Below are 14,082 nucleotides of genomic sequence, written 5' to 3' on the forward strand. Positions count from 1 at the left end.
AGAATTTGGGGTCGTGACACACAGTCAAGATTACGGAAGAGAACCCATCCTACCGATTATCCAATTTACGGTCTAGCTAAAAGACATCAAATAAAATCAAGAGAATCTGTAATCATACAATAATACAGATCTATTGCAACTATATTCGCAAAACCAGATACTGAACAAGATAGCTAAAGGCAAGCTCTGATACCACGATGTAGAATTTAAGCACATACACAGAACCTACGCAGCGAAATATTAGTGAGAACGTACCTTCAACCATGGTTGTTCAAGTGATATAGAGAATCGCCTTTGAAACGTTTGACAGAAAACCTAAGGAGTCTTCTAGCCTGTGCATATCACAGGATGCCACACTGATAGAGTCACAAGTATATTTATAGGTAGGCTAGGGACTATTAGGTAGATGCTTTAGCCGTAGGGACTTCTCCGTAAAGTACGATTGCCCTAGATACTTATAATTAATAGTTTTCTTCCATTAAGGAAACTTCTAGATGTGCATAACAATAAAATATTTTCTGATAAGGTAATTACTTGGGAGACAAGTTAATTTAATTAATTACCACAATATGTGGGCCACAAAAGACTGCAATTCTTACAAAATCAACATTCCTAAGAATGAAATTTAGTTTGGTCGCACTGCAGACTTCCAAAAATGCTACGAGCCTTCGCAAGTTTTCACAACCAGACTGAAATGCTTATTACCAGTCAAGAGTTTTATATTAATCTGATTAATTTTGTTCCAAACGCACATGCATATACATGTGGTCGTACAAAGTAATACAATAATAAATAGAGTGTCAAACTTATAGAGACTTGTGCTAACTATTCACTAATTTCACTCAAATTGTTATTTAGTCGAGTCAATCGAAGTTGAATGGTGAGATTATAACTAAGCATAGATTGTAACAATTAACTAGCTAAGCAGGCAGAAAATGGTTGTTAAGAATTCAGTAAAGATAAATATTCCAGGGTTGTGATCGATTCACCAATCTTATTGTGTTCTAATTAACTTTCCTTTTCATGCAATTCGCTTATGGTTGCTAATTAGTCGAGTAATTACTCTCATAGTATTCTCCCGAATTACTACTCGCCTATGCAGTGTTATTTAACTTGTTGTATAATAGATTATTTGTTTATGTTTAAGTTAATTACTTATTATGGGCAGTAATCGCCTAGGATTTGACACGTGACATAAAACGTACACTCAATCATTCCTTACATCAAGGATATTCAACGTTTAAATGTTATAATAATAATAATAATAATAATAATAATAATAATAATAATAATAATAATAATAATAATAATCATTCTTTCCCTATTTGCGTAATTTGTTTTTGTCGAAAGAGATTCAGTTGAACAATATTTACATTGATAGTGTACATATGACTTACATTATCTGGTCACTAAAAGTTAATTATATGTGACTTTTCATAACAATCATAGATTGATAGCTAAAATGATTATTTGCAAAACATGGTAAATTATTCATTATAACAGGTAAAAATAACGATTAGATTGTTTACATCATGCCCCTTAGGATATGACCCTTCTCCGGACACTACGTAAACGCGGAATACCTTGTGCACCGGACTGTCCTTTTTAACATATAAAATTAAACTGATAGGTAAATCTCAATCTTTTACACTGTCGATGTATCCATTTTCTTTTGTTGCTGCTAACTATTGGTTCCTAAGGACAAATTTATAATTTGGACAGAATTGGCAATTTGTTTTGCACTAACTCCTTTCGCAATATTTTCCCTGCAGCTGATCTTGGTATACCACTGATAAAATTAACTCTTCTGACTTTCTTGTATGGGGCTACTTGGCTAGAAACAAATTGAATGACCTGGTCTTCTGTGAGCTCAGAACCAGCTGCTTTTACAACATATGCCGCTGGTATTTGTCCTGCTTCCTCGTCTTCTAGTCTGCTTAAAAATATTATATTGTTAGATACAAAAGTTGTATTTAACGAAAAGTGAGAGAGGGGTAGAGGAGTTGAGGCAACGCACGGGACAACTGCTGCATCAAGTATCTGATGGTGACTCAATAGTATTGCTTCAAGTTCTGCTGGAGCTGCCTGTATTTGAATATAAACCAATTTATTTTACCTGAAAATGTGCTTATCGACACTTTTTTTACCAAATATATGAAATACCTGTTATCAGTTTCAGCGTTTTTATCATAATACAAAGTACTTATTTAAAAAAAAAAAAAAAAAAAAGCTTTTTTTCATTTTTAGCCTGCGCCAGAACTGTACATTTGGTAGCCCAAAAATGTATAAAATTTGTATAATTTTTGTATATAACGTACAAAATGTATATATATATAAAAAATATATATTTTTCGGCTATTGTTTTGAGAGCGGCCATACAGTGTCATTTTTCCTTTAAAAAATCACAACAATATAAACTATTCACGGGTTCGAGCCATGGAATCAGCCACTAATGTTTGCATTAGGATAGACTGTCCATATCACACCTAGGGATGCGGCCCTTATATAGACCATGCGTGAATGCGGGATGCTTTGTGTACGTGGTTGCCCTTTTTACAACAATTTAAACTATTTTTCATCATCTGATACTTATCGCTAATTTTAATCAGATAAACAAAACGGCCAAATTTACTTTGACGCGTAGATAGTGAATGTAGAGATCATGAAAGTTTGCCCATACCTGATAACCATTATGCTTGATGAGTTCCTTTATTCGATCAACGATGTACAAATACCCCTCGTGGTCAAAGTAACAAAGATCACCAGTTCGGAGCCAGCCATCAGCAGTGATTGTAGCAGCAGTTGATTCCTCATTTCCGAAATACTCTTTCATCACCCCTGGACCTTTTAACCACAATTCACCTTCCTTAAATGGTGGCAATGCTTCCCCTGTATCGTGATTAACCACCTTAGCGGAGAAGCTCGGGAACAACATCCCTACTGAGCATGGACGCGCCTTTGCCTCCTCATTGGTAACAAAAAATGTAGCAGCACCAGTTGTCTCAGTTAGGCCATAGCCTTGTTTGAGCTCCACCCAAGGGAACTTCTCCCGGAATGCATAAGCTACCTGTTAAGACATAATATAATGAAGTAATAGAAAGTAGGTTAATTTTCTCTGATATATGAGATGATAAAATAATTCAACATGGTATCAAAGCAGATAACAAGTTCAAGTTCAAATCTCAGTGTCATCCAAAAAGCAAAAAATATTTTCACGTGTTTGACCATGAAACTGAATCAGGTCCACACGTGAAGGGACATGTTGAGACACAATAATATAATCAATTGGTAAAAAGGATATTCTCTCTAACCGTTTAAAGATACGGTCATATAATTCAACACTACCTCTTTGCTCAGTGGTGCAGCTCCTGAGGAAACCTTCCGCAACGATGATAAGTCATAACTATCTTTATTATACTTAACTAGCCCGAGAATCACTGGTGCAACTGCTGGAATGTTACTGACTTTGTGTGTCTGAACTGCTTCCAACATTGCTTGGAAATCAAATTTTTGCATCAACACAGTTGTAACACCTGAACAAAATAATCCCAGACCGAAAAAGACTAGACCGTATACATGAAACATCGGTATGAAACAGAGGAAAACATCGTCCTGAGACGATGTTACATCGACGTAGAACTTAAGAAGTTTCATAATTGCTACAAAATTAGCATGAGTCAAAACTACACCTTTGCTAACTCCAGTGGTTCCTGAAGAGTATAGTATTGCTGCTGTATCCGAAAGCATTGGTCTATCCTTTGGCATTTCTAAAGGGTCACAGTTCTCAATCAAATCCTCTACTGAAACTGAATTTTCGTCGTTCTTGGATCGAGTTGTGAGAAGAGTTGGCACACCAGTGCGGACTAATTTATGTACTTCTTCTGGTGCAGAAATGGCTAGTTTTGCACGCGATAAACGTACTTGTTTATAAATTTCTGATTCAGTGTTAAGAGGATTGGCAGGGGATAATATAGCACCAACTGAAAGAACAGCTAGACATATAGTCGGATACAAAAGTGAATTTGGTGACAAAACAAACACAACATCACCTTTTCTAACACCTAGTGCATGGTATAATCCTGTGGCAAGTGAGGCGATAGCGCGACGGAGTTGAGCATAGGTTAATTTCTGGTTATTTGCAGAGTCAATTAGTGCTATTTGTGACTCAGCTTGAGCAGGGGATGGAAATTGTGACAACACAAATTTGGCTGTGTCAAGATCAAGATTATCACTAGGCATTTTGTGTTGTTCACTAAGTTGGAGGACTGAGTGATAGATTCCAGTCTTGGAATCGTAGCCGTTTTTCCGATCGTACATGGATTCCTCTTCTTCGCCCGTGGAAGTCCATCCCTCCTCACCTGACATTTTTAGGAAAAATATGTCTTAAACTAACAATGTTTGGACTGACCTTGTATATCTGCTAGTTTATGCAAATGGTGAGTGTAAATAAATAAGGTTTTGGTTTAGAGCTTGAAAATCATGTTTAATTTATGTGACTCTGTCTTCTAGCTTTAGTCGGCAGAAACTAAGGGACCAAGTCTTCATTCTTCGGACCAATCGAATAAAAGTATATTATTTTGCCTGTCAATTGCTTGGATGGAATAGACAAGACAAGACGTTATGTCTGGTATGTAATATACAAATATGAAAAAATTTATTTTGTGTCTTATACAACTTACAATAGTTGTATGAAGTATTTTTTGTTGTCTTACAGTTTTGTGGATCTGGATTTTTGTGGACCCAAAAGTATAAGATTGGGGTCCACAAATTTGTGAGATAAAGCCTCACACAACTAATGTGAGACATACAATAAAACTTCTCTATAAATATATACTGAAAGAATTTTACACTGTCAGATGAAAGGTAACTCATCGTATTAAACCTGATATAGTTAACCTGCAATAATAACAGGTAACTCTCCATATGCAAAAATAGGTAACTCTCTCTATATATAGTTAACCATTACTTGTGTGTCCAGATTTTCTTCACTTTTTTCTAATGATCTACTTGTTTGACCACTTCCTCCGTACGTTCATCTATCTAAGCCAATAATTTTAGTTTGAATGATTGGAAATTCTGATGTTTCCCTTGAAGAATAAATAAAATGGCATATATAAAATTCTGAGTAACATGCTCTTAATTTTCAGATGATTAGTGTTTCTTTTGTCTTTTTCCCCTGGGCCGGCAGATCTTTTTTTCAATTGGGATTTCTTCATTCTTATACACTTATTGGAAACTTTATTACCCTAAATAGTCATGTTTAGTAAATTATCCTACCTACACAAGTTTTGTTTACAAAATATATACATTCCACCTTAAAAGGCTCTCAATCCATTATTAGTGCCTTTAATTAAGGAATTTAGTTACATCCTTTTCTTTTTTTTTCTCCTCTTCTCTTTTCATATTTTTCAACAATCGTAAACTGGGCAGGGAGGTTTCAAGGGAGAGGATATATACCACATAAAAATATAAGAAAAATAGCAAAATAGTTGAACTTAATATTCCAGGAAGATATCTATAAAAGCTTGTAAATATTTCTGGTTCATTCTTAGGAAAACAATAAGGTAAAAGACAATTATAAAACTTTGTTTGATTAATAATAAAGAATTAGACCAAACATAGTGGCCCCTTCCAGTGCTTTCAAGCCATCTTGCACTCCGAAGAATGCCGGTGTACGATATTTATTTTTCTTTTAAAAGGTCAAGCAAAACTATTGAAATGGCAAAATTTTTGTCAAATTCTGCATAAGTGCAGAAATGAATATGCAGAAGTATATGAACTCCATGCTTTAGAGTATATGTTTATTTGAAGAAGAAGTAATCGTCGCCTCATTATTAGGCTTCCCATCCCCTTTTCCTTCTTTTTTTTTCTCCTCTTCGCTTTCTGAACTCTCTGAGTACCATCATTAATTAGTATCTTTTATCACTTGCAAAAACCCTACATTTCCTTTTTGGTTAAAGTTGTAGGCCAGCCTCTGTTATTCTCAGGAATTTTTAATATTGAATTGCCTGTAATCCAATGCCAATATGTCACGATCCGGATTTCCCACCCTCGAGAGTGGTGATGGCGCCTACTAATGAAAGCTAGGCAAGCCAACCATTTGAATTATTTACCTTTTTCCCATTTTAATCTTTTAACAATTATGAACCAGCATTATATATACAACGGAATTTAAATAAGCGGAAGAACAAAATAAAACCATTTAAATATTTCCAATACAATTCCTTAAACAAAGAGTACCCAGAATAAGTGTCACAATTTCATAGACGGTCTAAGAACACTACAAATACGGGTCCGAAGAAAATAAATACAACATTGTCCCTGAAATACATAAATGAAACAGGATGAAAGGATAGAAGGAGACGCCAAGGCCTGCGGACGCCTGCAGGACTACCTCGGATCTACGAATGGACTGAAGGCAGCAACCCAAAGGTAAGGTCTATAAGCTGCAACTCCGGGATCTGCATACAGTGTAGAGTGTAGTATCAGCACAACCGACCCCATCTACTGGTAAGTGCCTAGCCTAACCTCGGTGAAGAAGTGACGAGGCTAGGACCAGACTACCAAATAAACTTGTGCAGTTAAATCATAAACAGCGAAAAGTAACAGCAAGAATGAACAGTTAAGGGCGGGAGGGGGAAACATGTTACGGGGAACATCAAATAATAACATAAGAGCAACAGATAAATATAAGGATCCACCAAAGTTCAAATATCAATAAGAAGCAGAAATAAAAGACAAGTGCACGGCATCACCCTTCGTACTTTTACTCTCATCCTCACCATAAGAATCAATAGAATCTGCACGGCATCACCCTTCGTGCTTTTACTCTCGTCCTCACCATAGAAATCAAAATAATTGGCACGGAATTGTACATCGTGCGACACGGCATCACCCTTCGTGCTTTTACCTTACAATATTGGCACGACATCACCCTTCGTTCATTAACACTCTCAAAATCATACACGGCATCACCCTTTGTGCATTACACTCTCTCACAAATATCATGCATGACATCACCCTTCGTGCTTTAACTCTCTTCCTCACCCAAAGCAATAAGGGCAAGGGAATCAAGTAAATTAAAATAAAAATTCTGGCAAGGGAACAATAGCACAACAATAATATCCCGGCAAGGAAAAAAATATCATGAATAATGACGTCCCGGCAAGGGAGATACTACAAGGCAATAACATCCCGACAAGAGAGATAATATCATAAACCTCTTCTCTTTTCCACATTTAGTTCTCAATTCAATTCTCAACTTGAGTCAACGCTCTACAATGTTCAATCGCCAATAATGCTTTCACAAGTCTTATTCATCAATAAAAATCATTATGTAAAGCATGAATAATATGAAACAGAGTCACATTAAACATTGAATAATACTCACGGTTGACACCAACATATAGATACTCGTCACCGTACCTATATGTCGTACTCAATATTTAGCACATAGCAAATAAGACTCAACTCCTAATCCCTCAACCTAAGGTTAGACCAAACACTTACCTCGATGCCACGAACACAATTCAAGTCTCAACTACCGCTTTACCTCTTGTTTCCACCACCAACTCGCTTGTATCTAGCCACAGTTTACATAATGATATCAGTAAATGTTAAATGAACCAATTCTAATGCATGAAAATAGGTTTTCCAATGTTTTTTCCAAAAAGTCCAAAAATCGACCCCGGACCCGCTTGGTCCAAACTCGAAATTCGGACCAAAAACCCGATCACCCATTCACCTCCGAGCCCGGATATATAATTGGTTTTGGAATCCGACCTCAATTTGAGGTCTAAATCCCCAAATTTCAATATTCTTAGGTTTTACCCAAAATTCTCAATTCCACCATGAAAACCCTAGATTCTAGGATGAAATCTTGTTAAAAGAAGTTAAGGAGTGAAAGAAATAAGTTAGAAATCACTTACTAGTGTTTTAGGAGAAGAAAGAGTGTATGGAAAATCACCTATTGTGTTTTAGGGTTTTGAAAAGTGAAAAATAACTGAAAAGTCCGCTTAAATATACCCCTCTCAGACCCTCTCCGCGGACTGTATAAAAAGGATTGCGGCTGCGGAGCTCCACCGCGGACCGCAAGAAATCGAGCGCGGCCACAAAGGTATGGCCTTGACCCACCACGGACCGCATAATTCCCACCACGGTAGCGAAGTCCCCAATGCGGTCGCGAAGGTTTCTCCGCGGACCGCGAGACTTGACTTCAGAGACCTGCAACTTTCTCTGAACCTGCAACTTTTCTAAGTGTAAAAACATCCCAGAACTTATCCGAAACTCACCCGAGCCCTCGGGGCTCCAAACGAAATATGTATACTAACTCAAAAACATCATATGGACTTACTTGTGCGATCAAATTGTCAAATTAACACCTTTAACAACGAATTTAGCATCAATATCAAAGAAATATCTCATGAACTCTTAAGTTCCATTTTTAACAACCAAGGGTCCGATTCATGTCATTTCAAGTCCGTTTCTTACCAAACTTTATGGGCTCAACTTAAATACTATATAAGACCTGTATCGGGATCCGGAATAAAAAATACGGGCCCGATACTATTACTTTCAAACATATTTCATTTCCAAAAACACATATTTTCCAGAAAATAATTTTCTTTAAAAATTTATTTCTCGGGCTTGGGATCTCGGAATTCGGTTCCAGGCATATGCCCAAGTCCCATATTTTCCTACGGACCCAATGGGACCGTCAAAGCACGGGTCATGGTCCGTTTACCCAAAATGTTGACAGAAGTCAACTCAAATTAATTTTAAAAGCAAAATTCATCATTTTTCACAAAATTTCACAAAATAGCTTTTCGGATACGCGTCTGGACTGTGCACGCATATCGAGGTGAGACGAATAGGATGTTTTAAGGTCTTAGGACACTGAATTTACTTGCAACACAAGTGATGACCTTTTGGGTCATCACACAATATTATTGTGCGGTGAAGAAGTAGTCTCGCCATCCTTTTATCATTGTATAAGTTTTGCATTATGCTAGTTTAATATAGGAGTATCAGTTACCAATTCTAAGGAAAGAAGAAATCCAGAACATGTAGTGGTAGTAATTGTGAGATTTTGGAATTAAGCTGCAAGGCACTTTACGTTCTTTCTATTCTGTTCTAAACGAACTTCGATATAACTAAATAATTTTTATACAATTTTATAAAATATATCTTTTGTATAATTTGTATATGATTTATACATATAAAAATTAATTTCATACAATTAATTATATATTATACAACTTATCTACAATTTTCACACATTATTTCTACCCAGTTATATACAACTACAATATAATACCACTTAAATACAACTTTTATACAATATGTCTTTTGTATATTTTGTATCTAATTTATACATAGTAAAATAAATTTCATACAACTAATTATATATTATACAATTTATCTACAACTTTCATACATTATTTCTACCCAGTTAAATACAACTAGAACAACATACAACTTAAAAATAAATTTTATACAATATGTCTTTTGTATATTTTGTATCTGATTTATACATGGTAAAAAATAAATTTCATACAACTAATTATATATTATACAACTTATCTACACTTTTCATACATTATTTCTACTCAGTTATATACAACTACAATATCATACAACTTAAATATAATTTTTATACAATGTTGTTCAACTTTCATACAATAGTTAAATGAATAAAAGAAAAATATATAAACAACAAAATACAATTTTTCTATAATTTTTCTACAATTTTGCTTCAATTTCTACAGTATAATGTATGTCATGTCTTCTTCTTCTTCTTCGAGTTTCAATCTGAAATTCAGCCAAAACCAAGTCTAATCTTCACCAAAACCCCTCAAAATTGAGATATAAACTCCAAACCATATTCTCAGTTATTTGCAACAACACCCAATCCAAACAAATAATGATTTTTGAAAACCCAAATTCGAATTCAAAGCTTCAAAGCTTTTTTAATGGCTCTCAATGGTAGAATTGCTCTTCTCTTTTCCTTTGCTTTACATTACTGAAATTTGGGATTGAGAGATAGAATGAGACCTAGAAAGAATCCTCAATTATTTGCAACAATATCCAATTCTAACAAACAATGTTTTTTGAAAATCCAAATTCGAATTCAAAGCTTTTTAATGGTTGTCAATGTGGAAATTGCGCTCGTCAAATATCTCAATTTTTGTAATAAGTTTCAAACTATTGCTTTAGTGGGGATGTCGTCACTAGAAACCTCAAATATCAACTTAAGATGTACAATCAGGAAATAACTTAAAGAAAAAAGAAAAGAGCTTGTGTTAAGATAATATAAAATGAAAGCAAAACAAGAGAACTAGAAAAGGAACTTCAATTTTATTTCTTCTTCTTAATTATGTATTATAAATATTAGACTTGTAGCATTATTCTTATAAGGATTTAAATGCGTCCTAGTTAGGAAGTGCACTGCACTATCGCAAAAGCGACTCCCTAACAACTTTATTCAACAAGATAAAAACACAACATCTTATTTTCTAAACAAAGATGAATGAAGTTTCCTTAAGATGAGCAATAGTTGGCAGCTCTAGATTTTGATGGATTCCACAAGTAGGGCAATAATGTGAGGTTTTAAAACTTTCTCCGGGTTAGTATATCCATCTTGGTTGTTTTTATATGAAAAGTCAACAATACGAGCAAAATTGAGAATACGATATAAAAGCTCCATAGAGACAGGAGTGCGCCTAAGAATTCCTTCGTTAACATCCTTCCATGCTGCATCAACCTTTTCTTGAAATTTAGTCATTGCCTCTTCTGTTGATACCCCATAATCTCTCATGTAGCACTCAATTCTTGTTGCAATTTGTCCCCTACTTTTCTCAATCTGTAAAGGCAAATTGATTAGGGTTGCCTCAATTGTCGTCGCAATACTTTGTTTGCTCAAATATCATATAATGATCTAATATGTGTGGGGATACAACTCATACCTCGTATGTTGCTATGTCATCAATAATTCGACATAATATTGCACTAGCTTCAAAAATCTTAGGATTCTTTGCTAACCATTCAAAATCCTGCTCGGTAATAGACTTCACCCCCAAATAACATGTTGTAGGGCACGAGTAATAGGTGCTAGTTGCTAGCCCATTGCTTAGGTATTCAGAAAAATATGGCTTATATCCTTCAATAAACCATTTTGCTTCGATATTATAATTTCTTACTAGTTCTTTCACCTATGAAACCCAAACATATGAATTCCAGTGTTAGAGAATTGCTTGTTTGCTTCGAGCTTATGATCACGAATAAAAGAACACGAGATAAAACAATGTGAAAAATTGATTAAGGAAAAAGTAGTTTGATAGTTAGGTCGTTGGGTCTACAGACTCTTTCTTTTGCATGGTAGACAACACGAGATCTTCCATCACTAGACAAATCCTTTTCATAATCCTCATGAAGATCTAAAAGAGCCTTATAATTGATTTTCATGTAATCAGGGAGCCGATCGATTTCGCTAATATCCTATCTGCAAGGTGACAAAGCTATGGTAAATTTGTGCATTTTAAAAGAACATAAATATAATGAGCAAAAGCTCGCCTTAATCTTTTCATGATATTGATCACTTTCAAAGTATATCTGAATAAATGAATTGATGAAGTTCATATATACCTTTCTATGGCATCCGTGTATGTGTCAAGTTCTTTAATTGTACCATAAGAATCAAAGGTGTCATCCAAAATCGAAATCATTGATATGGTCTTAGTGAGCATGATACTAGCTTGAGAATATTGAGGCTCAAAATATACTCCTAATGCCCAAAAGTAGCATTCAACTGTATCTCTTGCATATGGAAGTGTTGTCACAAAATTCAAATCTTTCCACCACCTGCAGCATAACAAATTAACATCAGTACTTAGAGAAATGATCAGTCAAAAAGGTTTTATTGTTTTTATATATTGCATCTTGATATTTCAGCAAGTTCTATTTTGTGCAACATCTGGAGCAAGTTGAAATCCAATTTGGCAAATCGAAGTAACATATTGTTCTTTGATTGCTCCTTCTCACAGATTGATGAGATGAAGAATCAGGTCTCAACTTTAGGAACGCCCTTGTGCAAAGGTTGCTCAAGGTCATGTGTCACTTGCTCCCGAAGTGGAGATTTCAAATGTGGAGCTGCAGATTCAAGATGAATAGTTGAGAAAGCAAGTGCATTTTCTAAGATGTCGTCAGCATGAGTTCTTACATATGAAGCTTCGTATAAGCTCAATAGTCCTAAGACATCGCTAGCAAGAGACTCCTTGAATTTGCCATTTTCGTCTTGGAATTTGCTGAAAATTTCTGGTATTTCAAAAAAATAAAACTCAAGATAGAGTAACTAGCCTTCTTCCAAATGGATATATAACAACATTATATTAAAGGCGTATGTGCTTTATGATGAACTTACCATGAGAGATGTTGAAACCATGTTGCCTGAGCAATCGAAATTGAAGTGCAGAAGTGCTCAAATCATCGAAGGTTGAGTTTTGGTTGTAAATTTGATCCAAAATATCATAAATTTCTTTCTCAAAGTGGTAGGATGTGCCAAGGCGTTCAATAATGTCAATCAAATTCAATGTTTCAGCCAACTTCCTTCCGGTTGCTAACAACATACTCCTTGTCTGTTCCTTCAATGCTTCAATCTCTTGAGCATACTTTTCCGCAACCTATATATCGTATATTTGAATGTTTAAAAACAAAAAGTAAAAAACAAAACAGATATTGGCAAATTAATGTTGTTCAATAAACATAAAGAAGAAAGAAATTAACCATGCTTGCAAGAAGAAACTATATAGAAAGAAGTTAATTATTTACCTGATTGTCAATGGAGAATGAAAGGAACTGAACACCCCATAAACTAGGGGAGAAGTTGGCGACGGGGCGAACGATCTCTTCTTCATAGTTGCCAACTGCTGCTGCTGAGGCCATTGCTAATGGAAGATGAGAGTATTGTTTTTGTTCTTTTAAAGAAGAAAGAAGGAACTCTCAATTGTTGAAAACTGATGACTTAAATGGAAGAGAAAAGACAAGTATATATAGTGGTGAGAGACACACAGCCAACTCTCTAATTAATCTCTTATGTAATCTAAACAACTAACAAGATTACGTTAATGTGATCTTAAGATCAGATTTTAACTGATCAACATTTGCAGGATCACCTAATCTTTTTGCAGTAGCCTTACTTGACTTTATACTAGGTAGACATCACTCACAAAGTTGGATCACTTAATTCTTCACGTTTGAAACATTTATATTACTGTCTGTTTCCACAAAGTTTGACTTGCACTTTTCATGGTCCTAAAAACTAAAGGGCAAAAAGCTTTGTGGGATCATGACTTTTTTGTTGTTATAAAAATTTCTCATTAAGGACAAAATGAGTAAAATAAAAAGTTTAAAGTTAAATTGTTTCCAATTATTTTTAAAACGTACTAATAAGAAAAATGTGTCATTTAAATTGAAACAGGAGTAAACAAAATAAAAAAAAAAACTTTTACGTAACTTTTATAAAGTGATAGTGTAAAGAACTTTGAGACTACCAGCCACCAGGTATGGATGTTAAATATCTAAACTTAAATTCTTACTAGCTTGCCAAGGCAGATCGTAATATCGTAAACCACAATGGAATGGAAGTTAGTGTTACGAAGCGAAATGAGAGGATGTCTCTTAAATTATCCCAAATATCACTTTTCTCTGACTCATTAATTATCTCAAAATTTCTACATCACTTGTATTCCTACCTTTTTTTTCTTCCAAACTCAGTACAGTGTTTAATAATTGTCCCACAAGTTGAATTGTCAGCATTTTTTCTTATGTTATTAGTTTTGCGGAAGTCAAATGTATATAGTGTGAATGAGTCACAACTATTATACCAAAAATTATGACAGCCACTAAATAATAAATAAGACAATAAAGCAACAATAAAAGGAATACCAGAATTTACGAGGTTCGGTTAATTTTGCATACTTCCTCGGACACAACCAATATTTTATTCCACTCCAAAAATACAAGTGAAATAATACTAAAGAAAGAAGATACAAATCCCTTAAAGAGATAAGAAGGCAAATGAAAGGT

At 34.8% G+C, this 14,082-nt stretch overlaps 1 protein-coding gene and 1 pseudogene across 1 annotated transcript; both read right to left on the reverse strand.

Annotated features, from left to right (window-relative positions):
* Window positions 1-1,520: 1,520 nt before the first annotated feature.
* Window positions 1,521-4,545, reverse strand: LOC104217691 (probable CoA ligase CCL5). Its single transcript, XM_009768001.2, has 4 exons — window positions 3,346-4,545; window positions 2,681-3,067; window positions 2,018-2,085; window positions 1,521-1,933 (listed from the first exon to the last, which is right to left on the reverse strand). The coding sequence occupies exons 1-4, from the start codon at window positions 4,363-4,365 to the stop codon at window positions 1,708-1,710; spliced, it is 1,701 nt and encodes a 566-aa protein (XP_009766303.1). The 5' UTR covers window positions 4,366-4,545; the 3' UTR covers window positions 1,521-1,707.
* Window positions 4,546-10,564: 6,019 nt separating this feature from the next.
* LOC104217700 (5-epi-aristolochene synthase 2-like) lies at window positions 10,565-12,994 on the reverse strand (annotated as a pseudogene).
* Between the last annotated feature and the right edge of the window lie 1,088 nt (window positions 12,995-14,082).

Source organism: Nicotiana sylvestris, chromosome 5 (genome assembly GCF_000393655.2).
Source record: "Nicotiana sylvestris chromosome 5, ASM39365v2, whole genome shotgun sequence".
Lineage (NCBI taxonomy): Eukaryota > Viridiplantae > Streptophyta > Magnoliopsida > Solanales > Solanaceae > Nicotiana > Nicotiana sylvestris.